The 22,854-nt window shown below is 39.4% G+C and overlaps 2 protein-coding genes across 12 annotated transcripts in view; one reads left to right on the top strand and one right to left on the bottom strand.

The window, feature by feature from the left end:
* The window catches only part of RCBTB1 (RCC1 and BTB domain containing protein 1), a 66,174-nt gene extending 63,463 nt beyond the window's left edge, over positions 1 to 2,711 (top strand). For all 10 annotated transcript variants that reach the window (XM_059903337.1, XM_059903338.1, XM_059903342.1 and 7 more), the window contains one exon: positions 435 to 2,711. In XM_059903337.1, coding sequence (XP_059759320.1) covers positions 435 to 575 — 141 coding nt within the window. In that variant the 3' untranslated portion in view covers positions 576 to 2,711. The remainder of the gene's footprint in view (positions 1 to 434) is intronic.
* A 6,684-nt stretch (positions 2,712 to 9,395) lies between these two features.
* SETDB2 (SET domain bifurcated histone lysine methyltransferase 2) overlaps positions 9,396 to 22,854 on the bottom strand; it is an 82,998-nt gene continuing 69,539 nt past the window's right edge. For both annotated transcript variants that reach the window (XM_059902609.1, XM_059902608.1), the window contains 8 exons: positions 20,994 to 21,127; positions 17,805 to 17,839; positions 17,544 to 17,615; positions 16,126 to 16,181; positions 14,689 to 14,740; positions 13,813 to 13,944; positions 12,186 to 12,257; positions 9,396 to 10,226 (listed from right to left, as the gene is read on the bottom strand). In XM_059902609.1, coding sequence (XP_059758592.1) covers positions 10,087 to 10,226; positions 12,186 to 12,257; positions 13,813 to 13,944; positions 14,689 to 14,740; positions 16,126 to 16,181; positions 17,544 to 17,615; positions 17,805 to 17,839; positions 20,994 to 21,127 — 693 coding nt within the window. In that variant the 3' untranslated portion in view covers positions 9,396 to 10,086. The remainder of the gene's footprint in view (positions 10,227 to 12,185; positions 12,258 to 13,812; positions 13,945 to 14,688; positions 14,741 to 16,125; positions 16,182 to 17,543; positions 17,616 to 17,804; positions 17,840 to 20,993; positions 21,128 to 22,854) is intronic.

Raw genomic sequence — 22,854 nt, forward strand, 5'->3', positions numbered from 1 at the left:
AAAGTCTTCTTTTCCTTGGACCAAATGACCCACATCTTAATTCTTTTCTCTGACTTCTTGAATGACATATGATGATATGGACAAAAGTTGCTTTCAGCTTTTTAAAACCATGTCTTTGAGTGACTAGACTATGTGATAACCATGAGGAAATCACCCCCCCCCCGGTGTGTGTGTGTGTGTGTGTGTGTGTGTGTGTGTGTGTGTGTGTGTGTGTTTTGAAGAGTCAGACTTGAGTAGGGGAACCATTGCTTTTACTGTGTGGTGAGTAAATAGTTTGTATTTTTCTGACATGTGCCTGTGGTCACTTGTTTGCCTAGTTTGAGGTTTCTGGCCTCAAATCTCTTCTGGGGGAGGGTAAGGGAGCTGGAGAGAAGTAATTCAAAGTTAATTAAAAAAGGCCTCTTCTTGTTTTTATTTTTGTTGTGTGTGTCCAGGATTTAGAAGAATTCTGCTTTAAGTTTTGCATCAATCATTTGACAGAAGTTACACAGACTGCAGCATTTTGGCAAATGGATGGCCCTCTGCTAAAGGAGTTCATTGCTAAAGCCAGTAAATGTGGAGCCTTTAAGAACTGAAGCCCAAGACTGCTGGGTTTTGTGTGAGTGCTCTGGGGCTGGTGATGGTGTGTCGTTTGTGCTCTATGGGTGATGTAATTCTGCAGGTAAAAGAGCCCATCAGGTTGTTTTGCTCACATGGAGATACAGTTCTCTGTGTAGGGGTACAGGAAGGGTGTACGGCTTTTCCTGAACCCATTTTAAACAACCCTTATTTCCAGATGTGTATATTTTAAATGTGACCTTAACATTTGGCTGGGACATTGTAAAAGGGTGAAAGTCTAGCTGGTTGTTTGTTTTTTGTTTGGTTTGGTTTTGATTAGAGGAACTCCTGAAGTTGGAAAGGGGGCTTTGTGGCAAGTCTCCTGGCTTACATATCAACAACCCTTTTGACGCCAGGGGTTGGGATAGGGTGCCAACTGTGAGAGATGCAGAGGCCCCGCTGGGAATGACAGATGCTGACTTGGGGGCTTGTTGAAGGGCTGCATTAGTTGCTAGTTCAGTAGCCTCACTGTGAAGGAATAGTTAAGATTGCCTGAGGCTTTTGTTTGTGTATTTGCATTATTGATGACTTTTTTAACTTCAAAATAATATTCAATTTAATATAAGCCTATTGAAATGGTAATTATGTGAAGATGAATTTCTAGGTTAGTCAGGGTTTCTCTTAAGACTTAAGTACATAAAGAGTAGTAATGTAGAACTATCTGTGAAAACTTGATAATGAAAGAAACTTCATTTGGGTGAAAGTGGATATTTTATAACTCAGAGTCTCCAATACTAACAGCGTTTTATTAAGGTTAAATTTGAGAACCCAAATTTAAATCCCCCCACCTTTTCTCCTCTAAATGCTAATCATATAAGAGGAAAATAGTGATATATTCAATGTACTCTTCTTGCCTTCCTGAATTGTGGTTGCTGAATCATCAGGTCTGCTACGTCTGACTCAAATAAGTGGTTCTTAAAACCAAGTTTCTTACAGGACTTAATAGAATTTGTTTTTATCGATTTTTATCTATGCCAAATGCTGTCACACATTTTGCTTATTTAAAATGTCACCAGCTTTCACATTTGATTTTCCTTTCCTTTTAATTGTGTTAGGTAACTTTGAAAAAGGATCTAAATTATGAGGGCGTTTTTTTGGTCTGGTTATGAAATGTGACTTTGGGAAGTAAGAGTGTTCAACTCTGAGTTTTATCATGTGTGCCCATTGAGCTTGCTTCAAGAACAAAGCTTTGTTCTGCTCTCTGGCCCACGGACTCATTTCCATTTGTGGGAGCTCCTTTAGTGAACTGTTTCCTGTTTGGAAGGTCCTCCATCTGAATTTAGAGACCGAATCCATTTTCAGACCCCAATTAACAAGAGGGTGAAGAGATGCTGCAGCTACTGTTTTTAGCAATGTTTCTAAGTGTATGTTGGGGGGTGAGGGCCCAAAGATGGAACTTCATTGATAGGTGAAATAAACACAAACCCGGAAGTCCCAGCCCCCTTTTCTTGACCATGTTGCAAGTGATCGAAGCCCAATGAGTTATTAGGTTAGAATTAGTTCTGCAACATAATAGAATTTTCTTACTAGGTTGATGAATGTACTTTAATTTGATTATTAGCTATGATGGGTAGTGTTTCTAATAATCACTGTCTATAGGCTTATGATCTGGACAAAACAAGAACTTCAGTAAGTTTACTATTGCTCTTACTTGAAAAAAAACTTTAAAAAAGCACAAATTAACATAGATCCATTTCCATAGATAGTTCATTCACTAAACAAATATTTACTGAGTTCCCAATAGGTGAAGAACCACTGCTCATATTAGATTACTGAGTAATTTGTATGAGTATATTTTCAGTGAAGAGAACAGAAAAAAGTCTTTCAGAAAGTACTTGAGTATCTTGTGTTGTTTTTTTTTTTTTTAGATATGCTCTCTTTATTTTTCTACTTGGTTTTGTTGTTAATCATAGCAGGAGATGAAAACTATTCTTTGAATTGTTTTTTTCATCTGATATAATAGTGAAAGCCAAAGTATTGGTATTTCTTCAAATAGCCCTAAAATGTACTCTTGAATTTCCTACTGGAACAAGGTTTGATACGCTAGTCATATAGGTTGTATTTATGTAATGTTTAGAGTGACATATTAATAAATAAAGCAATCTATTAAAATAGGCATGTAGAGTTATTTTTTCCCTCTCAAAAATCAATAATATGCAGCCTTGAAAGGAAATTCTGACACATGCTGCAGCTTGGATGAACCTTGAGGACATTATGCTAAGTGAAATAAGCCAGTCGCAAAAGGACAAGTACTGTATGATTCCATTTACATGAGGTCCCTGGAGTAGTCAGATTCATAGGAAGTAGAATGGTGGTTGGCAGGGGCTGGGAGAAAGGGTATGAGGGGTTATTGTTTAATAGGTACAGAGTTTCAGTTTTGCAAGATGGAAAGAGTTCTGTGCATGGATGATACACAACAATGTGAATGGACTTAACGCCACTGAACTGTACACTTAAGCATGGTTAACATGGTAATGTGTATTTTGCCACAGTTTAAAAAAAAAACCAGTACTGTGATTCTTGGGTATCAGACTAAAAACAGGTATCACCATGAACATGCTGTTTCTCAACTATCCTCCCCACCCCAGAAGATATGCTTTGGTTTTATTCCTGTTGCAAGATACTACAATTGAACTGTCACAGTAGAAAAATGTATCTGGATCCTTTTGGGGACTTATAAATGAAGGGAGAGGCATGGTCCCTATCCTCAAGGAATGTAAAAATTATTGGGAGAGAGGTTTAGGAATTAACAACATTAATAACATTTATAAACAGCTTTTTGTAAGTCATTGAGAGGAAACCCAATAGGGTTAGTATGAGAAGCAATTGTTCTGAAGGTCATGTTTGTGCAGCATACGGGGCAACACAAATGTCCTTTTAGCTCATTTCCAAAACAGCGGTAAGTGGCCCAAGCAAAGGCTTAGAGGTGGGGAATAATGAGCCTTCCAGAATTTTACCATAAGGAAGTTTGTTTGGTTAGAATGGGGAAAATAAACCAGGGCCCCTCAGGCAGAAATGTTGGCAAGGGGAGGGCATGTGTTGGTGTGTGTGGTGTGGATGAGAACATTTATTTCCCACAATGCCAGGCATTTTGTGCCCTGTGCTTCACATGCATTTTCTTTTTTAGTGCCCACATTTTGTACCATAAAGTAGGCAGAATTAGTCTCATATTAAATAATTTTTTTCAGCAGTGGCACTGCTAAAGTAAAAATCCAGGTCTGTTTTAATTTGCCCGATATTTGCCACTTGATGACAAATACATGTTGCTCCCTTGTACTGAGTTACCACCATGAAATTTGAAAGTAAAGTGGTGGACAGAGGGTTTTTTTTAAGAAATAAACATCATGACATCAGAACTGTTACTCAGATAAGCTTTGCTATAGGATGTAACATCAGGGAGGGGAGCTGAAGTTACAGCATCATCTAGACCAGGGGAAATCTATATTCAGTGGGTCTGGGATGGAGTCTTGGTTTTTTTTTTTTTTTTAAATTGAGGTATAGTCGATTTACAATATTATCTTAGTTTTAGATGTATAACATAGTGATTCAAAATTTTTATAGATTATACTCCATTTATAGTTATTATGAAATATTGGCTATATGCCCTGTGCAGTACAGTATATCCTTATAGCTTATTTATTTTATACATAATAGTTTGTACCTCTTAATTCCCTACCCCCATCTTGCCCCTCCCCCCTTCCCATACCCCACTTGTAACCACTAGTTTGTTCTCTGTATCTGTGAGCCTGTTTCTTTTTTGTTTTACTCAATAGTTTGTTTTATTTTTAAATTCCGTATATAAGTGATAACATACAGTATTTGTCTTTCTCTCTCTGACTTATTTCACTAAGTATAAAACTCTCCAGGTCCATCCATGTTGCTGCAAATGTCAGAATTTCATTCTTTTCGATGACTGACTAGTATACACACACACGCACACACCACATCATCTTTATCCATTCATCTGTTGGTGGACACATGGTTGCTTCTGTATCATGGTTATTATAAATAATGCTGCTATGAACATTGGGTTGCACATATCTTTTCAAATTAGTGTTTTCATTTTCTTTGGGTATATACCCAGGAGTGGGATTGCTGGATCATATGATAGTTCTATTTTTAGTTTTTTGAGGAACCTCCATACTGTTTTCCACAGTGACTGCACCAATTTACATTCCTACCATTAGGGTACAAGGGTTCCCTTTTCTCCACATCCTTGCCAACATTTGGTGGTATTTATGGTCTTTTTCTTTTTTCTTTTTTCTTTTTTTTTTGCCGCTTTGTGCAAGTTGTGGGATCTCAGTTCCCCAACCAGGGATTGAATCCGGGCCACAGCAGTGGAGGCACTGAATCCTAATCACTAGACTACCAGGAAGCTCCCCTATTTGTGGTCTTTTTGATGATGGCCATTCTGACAGGTGTGAGGTGATATCTCATTGTAGTTTTGATTTGCATTTCCCTGGTGTTAGCAGTGTTGAGCATCTTTCTGTGTGCCTGTTGGCCATCTATTCGTATGTCCTCTTTGGAGAAATGTCCATTCAGGTCTTCTGCCCATTTTTTAATCTCGTTGTTTGTTTTTTTGGTGTTGAGTTGTATGAGCTGTTTATATATTTTGGATATTAACCCTTTATCAGTCGTATCATTTGCAAATATTTTCTGCCATTAAGTAGGTTGTCTTTCTGTTTTGTCAGTGGTTAATGTGTCATTTAAGGCCAGTGTTTCCTTATTGATTTTCCGTCTGGATGATCTGTCCATTGATGTAATTGAGGTGTTAAAGTCCCCTACTATTATTGTGTTACTGTCAGTTTCTCCCTTTGTGTCTGTTAATATTTGCTTTATGTATTTAGGTGGTCCTATGTTGAGTGCATATATATTTACAGTTGTTACATCTTCTTGGATTGATCCCTTGATCATTATGTAATGTCCTTCTTTACAGTCTTTTTTTTTTTTTAATAGATCTTTATTGGAGTATAATTGCTTCACAATACTGTGTTAGTCTCTGTTGCACAACAAAGCAAATCAACCATATGCGTACACATGTCCCCATATCCCCTCCCTCTTGAGCCTCCCGTCCATCGTCCCTCTCCCACCCCAAAGTCTATTTTGTCTGGTACAATATTGCTACCCCAGCTTTCTTTTGATTTCTATTTGCATGGAATGCCCTTTTCCATCCCTTCACTTTCAGTCTACATGCGTCTTTAGATCTGAAGTGAGTCTCTTGTAGGAGGCATGTGTACAGCTCTTGTTTTTGTATCCATTCAGCCAGTCTATGTCTTTTGATTGGAGCATTTAGTCCATTTACGTTTAAAGTAATTATTGATATGTATGTAGTTATTGCCATTTGTTAATTGTTTTGGGGTTGTTTCTGTAGTTCTTTTTTGTTCTTTTCTTCTTCTTTCTTCTCTTCCCTTGTGATTTGATGACTATCTTTAGTGTTATGTTTGGATTCCTTTCTCTTTTTCGTCTGTGTATCTATTATACATTTTTGGTTTGCAGTTACCATGAGGTCTTTGTATAGCAATCTCTATATATATGTGATTATTTTAAGTTGCTGATCTCTTAATTTCAACTGCATTTTAACAGCCCTATATTTGTACTCTCCTCTCCTCATGATTACTGTTTTTGGCATCGTATTTTAAATCTGTTTATTTTGTGTATCCCTTAACTGCTTATGTGGATATAGACAATTTTACTACTTTTGTCTTTTAACCTTCCTGCTAGCTTTGTTCATGGATGATGTCCTATCTTTACTGTATGTTTGCCTTTACCAATGAGCTTTTTCTTTTCATAATTTCCATGTTTCTGGTTGTGGCCTTTTCTTTTTCACTAAAAAATTTCCTTTAACATTTCTTGTAAAGCTGGTTTGGTGGCACTGAACTTTTTTAGCTATTGCTTGTCTGTAAAACTTTTGATCTCCATCAGATCTGAACAAGAGCCTTGTCAAGTAAAGTATTCTTGGTTGTAGGTTTTTCCCTGTCATCACTTTAAATATATTGTGCCACTCCCTTCTGGTCTGTAGAGTTTCTGCTGAAAAGTCAGCTGATATCCTTATGGGAGTTTCCTTATAAGTATTGATAACTTGTTGCTTTTAAGGAAAGCAACAAGGGAAAACCTTGTTGCTTTTAATATTCTCTCTTTATCTTTAATTTTTGCCCTTTTAATTATAATATGTCTTGGTGTGGTCCTCTTTGGGTTGATCCTGTTTGGGACTCTGTGCTTCCTGGATTTGGGTGACTGTTTCCTTTTCAGGGTTAGGGAAGTCTTTAGCTACTGTGTCTTCAAATATGTTCTCAGGCCCTTTCTCTCTCTTCTCTTTCTGGGATCCCTGTAATGTGAATGTTAGTATGCTTGTTGTTGTCTCAGAGGTGTCTTAAACTGTCCTTTCTTTCTATTCTTTTTTTTTTTTCTGTTCAGCATCAGTGATTTCCACTACTCTGTCTTCCAGCTCACTGATCTGTTCATCTGTGTCGTTTAGTCTACTTTTGATTCCTTCTAGTGTATTTTTCATTTCGGTTATTGTATTCTTCATCTGTTTGGTTGTTCTTGATGTTTTCTCTTTTTAAAAAACTTCTAACTTCTTGCTCTGTTTATTTATTTTTATTCTGAATTCCTTGATCATCCTTATGATCATTACCTTGAACTCTGTCTCCACTTCGCTTATTTCTTCTTCTGGGGTTTTATCTTGTTCTTTCGTTTGGAACATATTCCTCTGTCCCCTCATTTTGCCTAACTTACTGTATTTATTTCTATGTATCAGGTAGGTTGGTTATGATTCCTGACTTTGGAAAAGTGGCCCTTTGTAGGAGATGTCTTACGTGTCCCAGCAATGCACTCCCCTCTCGTCACCAGAGCTGAATGCTATAGGGGCACCCTCCATGTGGGCTGCGTGGGTCCTTCTGCTGCGGTGGGCTGACTACTGTGGGCAGCCTGGTGGGTGTGGCTGGCCTCTGGTCTGATTGGTTGCCAGGCCCTGACTTGTATGGAGGAGCCAGCCACTGGTTGGCAGAGAGGATCACGAGGTGGCCAGCTGTGGAACCCCGGGAGGCTGGCCCTGGGGCTCGTGCTGGCTCACTGGAGCCAGGAGTCAGGTCCATGAGATCCGGGGCTGGTTCCCACCCACTGGTGGGGGAAGCCAGGTCCTGGGGTGTCACTGCAGGGCCCAGGGGTTCCAGAGCTGGTGTCAGACAGCTGGCAGGTGGGGTCATTTCCTGACACAGCTGGCTGCAGGGCCTGGCATGTCTTGAAGCTTGTGTTTACCTCCTGGTGGGCGGGGCTTGGGCTCAGCTGGTCCCAGGACTGGTGCTGGCCTGCTGGTGGGTGAGCTGCGGCCTGCCATGGGCAGGCTACAGGACTGTGGTTGTCCTGTAGGGGTGAGGCTGGTCCTAAGGCTAGAGCAGACTTGCTGGTGGGTGGGGCTGGGGCCCTGGGGATTCTAGGGCCGATGCCTGCCCACTGGTGGACAGAGCTGGGTCCCAGGGTGTCTAGGTCTGGTGCCTGTGCACTGGTATGTGGAGTTGGGTCCTGGGCCCTCTGGTAGGCAGGGCTGTGTCCAGGGACAGCTGTAGGCTCAAGGGGTCTTAAGGGGGCGTGTATGCTCCACCCCAGTTGTTCTGCCTGAAGTATCCCGGTACCGGTACCTATAGGATAGTGAGCAGGGGCACAGCTGGATCCTGAGACTAATAAGCTAGAGCGAGGATTCCAGAATGGCGCATGTAGGCACCAGTGTCTCCGTGGTGGAATGTGCTCCCAGAAATGGCCGCTGCCAGTGTCTTTGTCCCGAGGGTGAGCTCCGGTTGCCTCCTGCTTCTCTGGGAGACTCGCCACGATCAGCAGGTAGGTCTGTCCCAGGCTCCTTTCAAAATACTTCTTCTGCCCTGGGTCCTGGAGCATGAGCTTTTGGGTACATCTTTTAAGAGTGGAGTCTCTATTTCCCCCTGCCCTCTGGGACTCCCAAAGGTAAGCTCCACTGGCCTTCAAAGCCAAATGTTATGGGGCTTGGCTTCCTGGCACAAGACCTTTGGGTTTGGGGATCCGGATGTGGGGCTCAGACCCATTGTTCCTTGGGAAGAACCTCTGCAGTTGATTATTCTCCCATTTGTGGGTCGCCCACCCAGTGGTGTGGGTCTCGACTGTATTGTGTTTCTGCACCACCACCCCCCACCCGCCCCGTCTGGTTGTGGTTTTTTTGGTATCTTTAGTTGTAGAAGATCTTTTCTGTTTGCTTCAGTCTTTTTTTTTTTTTTTTTTTTTGCTTCGGTCTTTTTGATCCATAGTTGTTCTATAAATAGTTGTAATTTTGGTGTGCCTGTGAGATGAAGTGAGCTCAGAGTCTACTCTGCCATCTTCTAAAATCTTTTTTCGGCTTCCATAGTTTTTTAAGTGCCTCAGGTGATTCTGATGTGTACCCAAATTTGAAAACCATTGAGATTTTGCCCCGCAGTTATTAATGTCTTGGGCTGGGGTTGCCATTACAACAGGAATGGACATGTTCTTTCGTTTACATCGTATTCTTCAGCAGATATCGAGCATATTATGTGCCAGATACCATGTTGGAGACTCAGATCAAACTCATGTTGAAATGTAGCACTACTGTGGATCAAAGTAGTGTGGTAGAAAAGTAGAAATGTGAAGTTTTCAGAGGTCAGACATGGTAGTAGGGCATACAAATCTGAATTGTATATTGTCAGGTTGAGAAAAACCTTCAGAGAGACCATCCAGTTTTAAATGTTTATTTTGAAGATGACGTTATGCCCATGTGCTGACTGGCTGAAGAGAAATTTAAAAAAGACACAGGTATGTTTGGTACAGGTATAACGTTCAGATTTATTTTATCAAAGAAGCATTACAGGCTGGAACTAGTCTCAAAAGATAAAAACAGTTTATGCATTTTTTCAACATTTATTGAGCACGCTAGCTGCTGGGAATGTGACAGGGAGGAAAACACAGGAATTGTGAGTTTCTGCCCTCAGACTGCTTATACTCCATCGGTTTGAGGTATGATAGAGTGGCTTACACCGAGAAGGGATATGAAGAGAAAGTACTCTCAGATGGAATAGGTATGAGGACATCCGCAGGAGGAGCAGTGAAGACTTCACAGCAGAATGTGCAAAGGCCCTGGGGGCAGGAGCACCTGGAATCCACTTAGCTCACTGTAGTGGGGGTGGGGGAGGCGGGATCTAAAAATCTAAAAATCCACCAAAGGATTTTTAGAGCGATGGGAGGCATGGTCCAATTTACTCAAGTAGAATCAGAAATATTTTATTGGGGGGGGAGGGGTACAAGTGAGATGATGATGAGGAAGAGGAGGCAGTAAAAAGGCATAAGATGCCAAATCAGCAAGAACAGGTAAGGGCTGGTGAGGATCAAAGTTTGAGGGCCAGAGAGACACGAGGGGCCTAGTGCTAAAGATGTGTGGCTTTCACAGGCCCGTCTCCAGCTTTCAGCCTGTTTACAACCGTGCTTGATTCCTGGCTTAGGAAATGGTCATTCTTAAGAAGACAGAGAAGAATCTGAAGTAGAACTTGACTGAAGCTCAGAGCACAAGGTTTGTTTTAAGTTCTGAAGTAGCTCAGTCTCTTCCTTCAGCTGCCGCTGCCTTTCTTCAGATTGATGAATTTTATTCTCTATTGCTATAATAAGAAAATTATTTCAGGTTTTATTCAGTAGTTTTATACACAATGTACTATTTCTAGCCTCTTTTGAAAGTGCATAGTACACAATGTTGTGCCCCAAATGAAAAGGATCTAGGGTCTTGTGAGCAGGAATTGATGCTTTTCTGCCTTTGCTTTCTCTTCTAGTTCAGGATAGAATTCCAGTATTTATCACACATAAAGCTGGTCTGTAAATCTTTAAAATTTTGTATACATTTATAGCAGAAAAGGCACTTCTGTATACTTTTGAGTATTTGAAAGCAGCGACTAAATAACCTTCATGCTACACAATATCCATTTGTTGAGAGGATGCCATTAGACTATCAAGGGTTAAGGGCAAATCTTTCAGAGAAATGCATCCAATTTTTAATGTTACATAAAAGCTTTTGGTTTTATTTAGAAATAGGAATGCTTTTATTGTGGAAACTTAGAAGCTACTTTAGTTAGGCTTTATAAATTATAATATTACTCAGTGGCAATTTTTTAAAAACCTCAAAATCTTAGAATATCTGTATACCTGCAGTTAACTTTCTGGAACACTGAAAAGGCTGAATTAAGCAAAAGAGTCTTTATCAGTTGGGGTGTGAGAAGTTAAGTCTTTTAAGTTGGTTCTCATGCGATTCCAAATAGTGTCACCTCTGGGAGCTCACACCCCCCAAATACTACACTATACTGTATGTACTCCCAAGTAACTTAACCTAGGTAGTGACATGTTCCAAACATGTTACTTTTATATGAAAGAAAAATAAACATACATGAAAGTCACCTACAAGATAAAGCTTTTTAGAAAAAAATTTAAAGGCTGCTTTAAAAAAAAAAAAAAAAAAAAAAAGGATATTCCCGTAAGATGTGTGCAGACATTCTCAAGAGACTGGTAAAAAAGACACAATATTGTTGACTATTTTTCTGCTGATTATAAATGTAATACAAAATTCAAATAGAAATGTGTAATATGAAAACAAAAATGAGAAAGGCTTGTGTATACTGAGACAGGAATATGAACTAATATTTTCTCCACAGGGAAAATCTATTATTTTCCTAATACATTTGCTGGAAAGACAAATACATCTCTGGAAAAGAACAGAGTTTAGGGCACTGTTTGTGTACAACTTCAGGGGGAGCCCTCTGCCTTAAACTCTTTGTCAGCCTGTGCTCTCCACTCCCGCCCGGATGTGCGGTGCACAACCTGCCCAGCTGTGTGTGGCAGCCTTGATGGAGAAGTCAGGTCAGACTCAGCAATGTGGAAACTTAGCCTGTTTTGAAGGCATCTGAAATAGTGGTGAAAGGACCACTGTTTGTTTGATGTTTTATGGAAAGGTTAACAAACACTCTTGTTTTCACTAGGTTTTCTTTTTCAAAAGTTTCTTGGCTATTTTTTTTTTTTTTTTTGATGATGAACTTTAGAATCAATCAATCACAACCCTCCCTCTCCCATTAGATTTGAAGATTAATGTTGAAAGAACTGAAATTTTTACACATCATACTAAGTGAGAGGGAGACAGTGCAGCATGGTTTATCACAGCCTCACCAGTTCCTGCTGATTTCCAAACGTGGTGCCCAAATACTTCCATTTCGCAATAAATTTTTTGTTTCCACTTTTTCAGATGAGTTCTTTTTCTGATTACAAAAGCATTGTGTGTATGTATAAAATGTGGAAAATACAATGAGCACTAAGACAGAAGAAATTACTATAATCCAGTCACCTACAGATAACTACTGTTTCCATTTATGTGCGGTTTTTCTGTGTGCATGTGTGACCCTGTGTATATATATTTTTTCTTGTGTGTGTGAGGGCTCATATTGTTTTGTAATGGGCTTTTTCATTTAAGGCAACGGTGAACATTCTTCTAAAATAGGATTTTTATCACCTGAATAGTGTTATTTTAATATATATGATAAATGTTTATAAACTTTGCTGCTCAGTTATAACTCACATACCTGCTTGAAAATTTACAAATGCATCTTCAAACAATCTACAGTCGAAAAGTGAAGTCCCAATTTCTTCATAGTCTGGAGGAAGAAAAACATTTTCAGTTTTAATTTCAGTAGCTTACATAGGCAGAAACACCTCACAGAGTAACCCGCAAAAAGGAAAAGCACACAGAGCAGGCGTCCCCTGTGGTCTGCAGTGGCAGCAACCTCACCCGGGAGCTCGTTAGAAATGCAGATTCTTAGCACCTTTACTGGATCAGAACCTCCGGGGATGGGGCCCAGCCATCTGTTTTAACAAACCCCCCAGGTGGTTCTGAGGGGCATGCTCAAGTTCGAGATGTGCTTGGTCTAGAGACAAGAGTAAAGGAACAAAAGAATGTAATGAATGAGCTTTGGGAAATGTCTGTTTTCTCTTAACTACACTTTTTGGTTTCGTCCTGTAGAAAAACATCCCTTTCAAATAATCATACATTTTACATTGTTGCCTAAAATACACATACTGTCAAGGTTTTCCTTCTAAGACAGCTATACAGTTGACCCTTGAACAATGTGGGCTTAGGGGTGCTGACCCCAGTGCAGTCACAGATCCAAGCATAACTAACTTTACAGTCGGCCTCCCAAATACGTGGGTCCTCTGTATCTGTGGTTCTGTATCCACGGATTGTATAGTATTTTACTGGGTAGTATTTATTGAAAAAAATTCAGGTATAAGTGAACCCGTACAGTACAAACCCATGTTATGTGTCGACTGTATTTATAATAAAGTTTTTAAGCTCCTAACACAGGTTATGAGAAGGCTAAGTGGCTGTATAACCTGCATGTACAAATGGAACTTCAGCGTCCCGAAGAGCTCTTTCTGAAAGGCCACATTTAACTAAACCAAACATCAACCAAAACATTAAAATTACTTCTTTCTTCTATACTTTACAGTATTAAAAAAAGGCACTTGCTTGTTTAAGGAACAGAATTAGAGTCAAATCAAAACTAGCATAATGAATGTCAGTCATTCTCAGATCTTAGCAGCAAGCATGCTCAGCTGCGGGGGGCGGGGGGAGCGCAGGTGTGTGACTGAACCTGGTTCTGAACTTGACCGTTCTCTTGATGGTCACTCAGTTATGAACCTCTGGAAAAGACATTAAAACTTTCAGGGAATCAGGGTATTTTTTACTAAAGTAATGATTTTGTGAATTACCTACCTCCTGTTGATTTATAAAAAGACAAGAGATTGGAACAATAAATTGTATTAAAGAATGAGATAAAGGCTGTGAGGGCGATCTGGCTGTGACATCTGTCACCCCACTGATCGCCAGGGTTGACTCGGCTATCTGGCTGGCTAGGCGGGTGTCCCCTTCCTCCCTCACCACTCCACGTGCGTCCCTCCCGAAGCTGCGCGCTCAGTCGAACAAGATGACCTTCCCCGATAGAGGAGGACCGTTCTTCGGTCAAGGGTATACGAGTAGCTGCGCTCCCCTGCTAGAACCTCCAAACAAGCTCTCAAGAATGAGATAAAGACGGAAAAGAAAACACAGCGCAGAAAGAAAATGTGTACTTTGGGGGGGGGGGGGTGTTTGTTTTGTTTAACATGTAGGTCTGTGAGAAGTCTCTATATGTAGAAATTTTGTTATTTCAATACCTGATTCTGAAGTGGTCTCATCCATGAGTCTTTCCTGAATCAAATGAAGTTTGTCTAATATTTCTTCAAATAAAGCATTAAGAAGACCCGCTTCTTTACATTTCTTAAGAAAAGCAACTTTCACAATTGCATCTAAGAATAAAAAAAACATTTCAGAAGGAAATCGTCTGTCTCAGGACAGCTATCATACATCATTTTATGGTCACTTCTTCAGACTTTGCCTAATGGTGGATGAGCATTATTAGATAATACGTACAGCACCTTTATCTTCTCTATTAATTGTAATTTCATCATACCTCATTTTTTTTTTCATACCTCATTTTTTTCAAGCTGAAACAATGAATGAAATGTTATAAAAAGTGAACATAAAAGCTTCTCTGCTTAGAATAATTATATGAATAAAGAGAATTTTCTAAAATTTAGCTTCAAATCTTTGAGATAACAGCCTCCCTCATTTTTTTCTGTCACAGTTGACTGTTATTACGGAATGTCTGTTTCCTTAACAGAAAGTTACAATTACTGGCTTCAGCTTCTTGGCGGGGGCGGGGTCACAGTGTGAGGGGTGGCATGTCATTGGATTCTGAACTCAGGCAACCCTGGCTTCTATATCAAGAGCTGTTTCCTTTCTTAATACTGAAGAGCAGTTGGACCATCCCAACCTAAGTTATAACCTAAGTTATTTTGATCTGTTGGGGTTATGATGGAGTGAATAATTACGATAAAAGATTTCTGTTCTTATAATTCATTACTACAAGTCTAGAATAATAAAGTGGGATACCAACTCTGAAATTCTAAATAATAAAGTGCGATACCAACTCTGAAATGGTACTAAGTACTGTAAGTCATATTCGTTAACAGACAAAACTTATAGCAAACCTGTGTGTCTGCCATCCTTTTCCCTCCTATCCAATGCCATTCTTTCCGGTGGCTAAAAGGAGAGAAAGATGAAGATTACTTTACACTAATTTTTTACTGTTGACATTTAATACAGTAAGTCCCCTACATATGAATGAGTTCCATTCTAAGAGCACATTTGTAAGCCCAATTTGTTCGTAAGTCTAACAAAGTTAGCCTAGGTACCCAACTAACACAATTGGCTATATAGTACTGTACTGTAATAGGTTTATGATACTCTACACAAATAATACATAAAAAACAAAAAATAAAACATTTTTAATCTTACAGAACAGTGCCTTGAAAAGTACAGTAGTACAGTACAACAACTGGCACACACGGGCTGGCATCGAACAAACAGGCAAGAAGAGTTACTGACTGGAGGAGGGAGAGGAGGTGGGAGATGGTAGAGCTGAAGGATTGTCAGCAATAGACGGAGGGCAAGCTGCAATTTCACTCACGCCTGACGTTGATGGCACAAGTTCTGGTTCCTTGCTGGATTCAATTCTATCTACCCTCTTGACAAAACGATCCCATGATGTCTGGGTAGTAGCTCTTGTTTTCTTGTCATCGATGACATGGTAGCACTGGATTGCATTCTTAACAGTTGCTGCAGCCTTCGTGTACTGTTCTACGTTCGGGTCCTGTGCTTGAAATAAAGTTACTGTACTACTGTATACAGTACTGTACAGTAAAGTACACAAAAGCACGACCACTTGTAGAGGATGCACGCACGTGACAACGTACTCCAGACACATGAATGTGATTAGACGTGTGAATGCACGTTTGCATCTTTGAAAGTTCGCAACTTGAAGGTTCGTATGTAGGGGACTTACTGTATTGCATAAAATGAAAACCAAATTCAGTGATATGCTTATGGTGAAAATCATGTTCTGTGTTCATATGTAGATGTAAACATCAAATGTATTTTTGTTTTGTCTAATAAAACATTAACAGGTGTAACAAGCACCTCTTGTATAAATAGGGTGAGAGGTGAAGGTTGCTGGCTCATATTAATTTAGCTTACATGAGCTGTTGCAAATCCCCAAAACATTTTCATATGCTTTACACAGAACAGGAATCCAGAAAATTATGAGTCACAAATTAGGTCAAATGTGGATCCTGCAGCTGGGAAATACTTGGCTAGGCAAGGATGTTCCACTGCACCTATGCCTGTTTTAAGACCATAAACACCCTGTGGGCTCAGATCCTCTCCCTGATTTGGTACCAGGGGATGTGTTACAGGAGTCAGGGGACAGTCACCTCCTGGAGGTTATGTGCTTGGATACCCAAGACACATCCAACTTCTCTTTAATATTCATCATCATCTATCATTGTGTCACCTGAAATTCAGAAGGTTAAAAAAAAAAGACATTGTATGGAGAAACTTAAAGCTATAACGAAATTAAGTCAAATTACCTGTACAGGATTGCCTGCTGAGAGACGTTTTTTCCTTCCCCTTTTTCTTTTCACTCCTGAAAAGTAAGCAGAAAAATATAAATTATGTAGATACTGGAATCCATAAAGGAAAAGACTGATGCTGGACTACATAAAATGTACAACTCTTATATGCCAAAGGTTATAACAAAGTCAAAAGATATGTCAAACTTAGATTAAATGTTTGCAAAAAAAACCGACAAAAGTCCAATTTTTAAAATATAAAAACCTTATAAATCAATACGAAAAAGGCAATTGGGTAGAAAAATGGGCAAATGGGGAACTCTGGAGAGTGGGTTCATTAAACAGAAAAATAAATTGGGCCACAGGAAAGCAAATATAATTGATCAAAAGATAGGGGAATAAAAAAAAAAGGGGGGAATATACTCAGTTTCACCCATAAGTAAAGATATGCAAAGTAAAACAGGTAGAATTTTTCATTGATCAGATTAAGATGTATAATATATAATGTCTGCAAGGATTTGGGTCAATGTGTACTGCTGGTGCAGCCTCTTTAGAAGATAATTAGCCAACAGTTACCCAAAGTTTCATTGTTTATACTCTTTGACCCAGCAATCTACTTACAGGAAGTCTTTCTAATAGTATTGTTACATAAAGGCACAAAGATGAGTGGAAAAAAATGTTAGCTACAGTATTAAATGTGATAGAAGAAGCTGGAAATAACTTACATGACAGTCTCGCAGAGACTAGTTCAACTGTGGTTCAGCTATACAACTGAATAATATACACAGTGGAATACTATGAAGCCTTTTAAAAATGAGGTAAGATCTACTTATACCCACTGATAGAGAAGAATCTCTAAGATACACGAAGTGAAAAAGCAAAATATAGTAGTAGGTATGTTTCTATACACAGAACATTTTTGGAAGAATTTGAAAGAAACAACGATGGTTTCCTCTGGGGAGAGGATTCATTACGAACAGTGTTATAATCTGCTTTTTAAAACGAATACATTATTGTCATCTTTCCCTGTCAGTAGACACTGACTGACAGCAATGTTTTAGATAGTATTTCTGATAAGTTGCAAGGGGAATGGCTGAAGAATGGCTGAAGGGTAACGCTATTGTTTAGAGAGCGTTGCTTACCACCACAAAATGCAGCTGGCATGACAGGGAACTAAGCCTTTTCCAAAGAGGGCCGACTCCTGTCCACAGAGAGCATTCCACATCTAGTATTGGCAAGACTGCTCTTCCGGCAGTACACAAAGGCCAGGTAACCCCAGCTAGCCAGGACCCAGTTTTCCTCAGAACGGAAAGGCTAATCATGCATTCTTAGGAGAATTGCATTCAGGGAACATACAGCACTTTATCAATTTTATCTACTGAAAATTCTGATAGTCTTCTTAGAAGACAAGTAGTCACAAAAGTCAAGCTCCTTACCGGGTTTCAGTTCGGTTTGCTGACTGAAGTGAGAATGGAAGACACCAGACAAAGCCTTCATTGAGAGTAGGTCTAGTTCACGAAGAAGAAAAGTTTAGTCCATCATACTGCGCACCGCACAGGGACTGACAATTTTAAAAGTATGTAACATTTTGACTCAAAAATTTGTATTTTAACTTAGGCCAGTAAATCAGATTATTCCATGTCTTACCGAAGGTTTACCTTTCTTTAAACCCGCAACACTAAATTTTAGAGACTTACCATTTTGAGGGTCAGCATGTTGTTGGCACAATACTCTGAAAACATGAAATTTCAAAGAGTCAAATAATTGTATTTACACTTTTCAAATATTATGCCTATTGCATTGTAATTTAAAAGGGAACTAATCTGTTTTTCATGCGGGCTTAACCTTAAATATTTATTTGTTAAAAACAAAATTGCTGTTCAAGCCTGTGTAGTTACTGACACACATCAAGTGTAGATGGACCCTGTGCCAGCATCCCCTGTGCCCTTGAACCTTGGACAGGTCAGCGTGCTCTCTGCAGGGGTGAGAGCTGACTACATATTTTGAACAACACTTGTTCATATACAGTGGTCAGTGAGATTTTTTACTGTATAAAGAAAATACCTAGAGATCCAACAGCTAAGACACAAGTTTTCATCTGACTACACAAAGTTCTGCTGATTTTCAACAATAAGCACAAAATTGCATGCATTATCTGGTGGGAAAGTAGTTTTCTAACTCAACATGCATCTCCCCCAGATCTCAGATTTGAACTGCATGAGCTTAGAACTGGTCAGTGCCCTAGAAGAGAAGGAAGAAGCAGAGCAGCTAGAGCAAAGAAGTGCAGTGAGTAAACCTGAAGGAGCTGCTCAGGCCCTGTTTTCTCTCCAGCCTTTCTTCCTCCGCAGCCCCAGGTTCCCTTCCTTATGGTGCTGACCCTCATGATGCAGGGTCCCCTCACCTGGGGGAATGTATGAACTCTTCCTGTCGTACAGCAGTTCCCGCCCCCTCCATGCAGTCCTCCCAGCACGCCTCCCGCCCACCCCCAATCGATATTAATCTCCTCGCCCTTCGGATTCTGGTTTCTCAGCACTTCTGTTTGCCAGGTACTTAATTTTTTTTTTTTCAACCATATATAAAAGTGGAGGAGATGTGATGAACTCCCATGCCCCCAACCCCATCACCCGTTTTCAACAATTGTCAACTGAAGCCCAAGCCAGTTTCATGTAAATCCCCTCCTGCTCCCATCAGGCCACGTGCTCCTACTAGTTTTGACCTACTGGTCCTCCTGTGAGGTGATAGTTTTAGTTCACGTCTTGTTTCTCTTTATATTCTCACTGTACCTAACAAGGGGTCTCGTGCATGACAGCCACTCCGAATGTTTAAATTCAATTTAAAAATGAATAAAAGTTCACCTGATACTTGATAAAACTATGACAAAGAAGATTATTTTATGAGTCTCTATTCATTGGTTCTACTAATATATGATCAGTATTTTTTCAGACTTTAAGGTATAGCAGAAACTTGACTCCTTTTTGTTTGACCTTGTAGCTCTGCTAATAACAGTCTTTCTAGTGGGTGTTTTAGGTCTTTGGAGAAGTCATAATAAAACAAGCTCTTTGGGAAGGTAAATAATAAAAGTGAAACAGAATATTTCAATCCATGAGTTTCTCAGCAAATCAAATATAAAAAGAATATAAAATTAACATATTTACACATTTCCTGTCTAGTCTCAAGCAAGAAAATACCTATGTAAAATCAGATTTTAAATTATTTAACAAACTTCTTTGAATGTTAGGCTTGCCCACATTTTAGGATCTATGGCCGCTAAGCTTAAAGAGGATATGGTGTCAAAGAGCAAAGACTCTGGAGCCCTGAAGCCCAGCTCTGCCTCTTACCAAATGTGTGGCCTGGGTACAAATTACTGTCAGGGCCTCAGTTTCCTCATCTTTAAAATGGGGATAATAGTACCTACCTTACTGGGCTATTATGAGTATTAAACGAAATAACATTTGTAAAGTACTTTGAAATATTCCTGGCATAAAGTAAGTTGTTAAAAGATAAAGTAGCAAAATAAAATAGTTCTGGAACACATTGATAAAATTGGGGATATATGCCCACAGTGGGGAAAAAAATCTACCCTCCATATGGAATTTTAAAGTGTCATTTAGGAATGTAACAGATCTTACAAAAATCATATTAAAAATAATCCTCTGGGAGGGATAAATTAGGAGTTTGGGATTAACATATACATACTACTATATATATCAGTAAAATAGGTAACCAACAAGGACCTACTGTAAAGCACAGGGAACTATACCCAATATTTTGTAATAACCTATAAAGGGAAAAGAATATATATATATGGGTATAACTGAATCACTTTGCTGTACACCTGAAACTAACACAACACTGTAAATCAACTACTTCAATTAAAAAAAAAAAATTCTCTCATAACACTAATCCTGTTATTCAGATACTATGCCTGAAAAAAAATGTATATGTTTCACTGAAATTTAAAATGTCCAGTTCAATCAGAATCTATTCATATGCCCCAAAGAAGTGAGAAGTGTCTCCCTGGCTCGTCAACATTAGACCATCATTCTCTGTTTTATTCCATCTCATAACTTTAAAAAGGTCAAACCTAACATTTTGACTGTTATTTCCTTCACCTTTATATGACATATTCTAGACTGCATCTACGTACAAAAAAGAGTTCGCTGAACATGACCTGAATCAATTAAAAACTGGGTTACTGATTTTTTCTGACTAAACTGTATAATCACTTAACTGAACTGACTTCTTTCATCAGAAGGAAGATCAAGTTTCTTCCTGGATAAAACAAATATACTTGTTTTGGACTTGAAATATGCCTTACTGGATCAAAGTTAACGTTAAAGAATTATTGAAAAACAAGGAGCAAGATTTCAAAGCCAAAGGCAACACAGACAAGGTGTAAGTTTCTTCAAGGACTTAATGACTGATAACTGTATTTGCTGCATAGTTTCTTTATCATTTTTAGAGGCTATTTATAGTTAAGAGGGTGGTGACAGTGATGGGAAAATACATTCATTTGGAGACAAGATGGGTAAAGCATGGACCTAGAACTAACAAGTCAGGCTCCTTTCCTGTTCACAGAAAAGAGCAAGTGTGAACTGGTTTCCAGCCTCGTGGCCACCTGTTAGGTTACTTGTGCCACCATGTCAACCAGTGCTTTCTACGAGGAAAGAAAGGATACAGGGAGAGTAAAAACCAAAACAAAACCAAACCTGCTTCTTTTCTTCCTATGACACTTAGGGAAGGTGCTTTGAAGTTAGGTTCCCAGCTGGGCATCTCCCAAACCACATTCATACTTGGAAATCATTTGCATAAAATTAGCTTTAAAAAATCTCCTTGTCCTTATTCCAATCCCCCAAATGTGGCTTTAAAACTGTTTTATTAAATACTTGTAAGTTCCTTCAGATCCATCAGCTTGTAGAACTGCGTGGTCACTCTTGGCACAGAAAAAGTGGTAATTCTTGAGACAGGATTTTAAATCACATCCCACGGTGGCTCCTGTTTTCCCACAATATGTGCATTTCTACAGAAGAACAGATTTTACTGAGTAAGCACCTGATTTTTCAGAACCTTTGTTAAAATTTAAAGTTAAAGATGTCATCAAATATTATTTTTAAGTTGGCAGCCCTAATGTCCTCAGCTACAAACACTGGGTCCTGACATTTAGCTGCTCATTTTGAAATTTCAGCAAAACCTCAACTAACTGGAATGTTTTGTAATGATCTGACGAAAAGCAGAAAACCCTTTGTGTTTCCGAAAAAACCCCTCTCCTCTCTTTTTATTTTTATTTTATTTTATTTTATTTTCTCTCTCCTCTCTTTTTAAAAGAGATTTCTAAAAAGCAGGGTTGGCAACGCTGTCCAGCTCTAGGCAAGAGGTTCTGTTGGGGACACTGAGCCTGTGGCCGAGGTCAGCTCCCGGCACTGCCACTAACAGCTGTGTGATCTCGAGCCAGTCCCTTCCCCTCTCTTAGACCCGAATTCCTCCCTGGGGATCACACTGCCTGTCTTACAGAGGCACTACTGAGGAGACGTGAGAGAAAGGAAGTGAAATCTCTTTGGCATCTATGTAGAAAGGCCAAAAATGTAAAAAAAAAAAAAACAACACCAAAACAAAAAAGCCCCTGAGGAATAAGTTTTTTTCTTAGCTCAATTCATTTGATCTCTTGCTTTTATGTATCAGTCTATTGGTCTGATAGGAAGGTGGCGTAGAGATGGCTAGGAGGACAGTACGTGGCCACAGAAACCTAACTGTTTGGGGGTATCTGAGCCATGACCACAGCTGGTTTATATCATGCTCTGGCTGAATGACATGGGCGCACAATGAAACCACCTAGCAAAATAGGAGGTGACAGCTCACACAGTATCCCAAGGTCAGCACGAGCAACTATATAAATAAAGGAAATTCAATTGTGGGTGAGAAATTAGATTGTGCAAAAGGCAGAATTTGAAGTCAGAGCACAAAGAATGATCATTTAACGTTGGGGGGGCCATCTGACTATGTGTATAGGAAAGAAAGTTAGATCCCTACCTCACAATATATTCCCAAATAAACTCCACGTGGATTAAAGCTTTAACTGTATAAAAAATAAGTATTTTTAAAAAGTTGCAAGAAATTAGAAAATATAAAAGAAAAAAAGGACAGTATTGAGGCTTTCTAAGCAAGGCAGGAGACACAGAAGCCACACAGAAAAAGACTGACAGATTTGACTATATAAAAAATTTAAGCTCCACTTTTAAGGTGATAGATACCATTTAAAAAAAAGGAAAAGACTGTTTGCTGCATAGTAGATAAAGGGTAAGACTCTGATAGCCCACAGAAAAATGGGAAGAGAAGAAATACAAACGACTAATAAACGGTGACTCATTGAAAGACTACAGAGTAGCTGTGACGTGGCAGGCCCTCTTCCAGGACGGGGAAAACAGTGGTGGATAAGGTACCTGCCTGCATGAAGTTAACTTTCTTTCTAGTGGAGACAATGATCAAATAAAGCAAACTTTAAAACATAGCGATACATGCTTTGTAGAGAATTAAGGCAAAGTGACAGAGTGTCTCTGGGTCCCTACTTCAGATTGGGTGGTCAGTGATATAGAAGGCCTCTCTGAGGAGGTGATATGGAAGCTTAGATTTTAATAATAACAAGCGCTGCTAGTCTGCACCAAAGCAGGGGAAAGGACATCGTAAGCAGAAGGCCTTATGTGCTCGTGGCAAGAATGAGCTTCCCCACTGGCAAACTCACAGGAAGGGCAA

Source organism: Balaenoptera ricei, chromosome 18, assembly GCF_028023285.1.
Source record: "Balaenoptera ricei isolate mBalRic1 chromosome 18, mBalRic1.hap2, whole genome shotgun sequence".
Taxonomy (NCBI): Eukaryota; Metazoa; Chordata; class Mammalia; order Artiodactyla; family Balaenopteridae; genus Balaenoptera; species Balaenoptera ricei.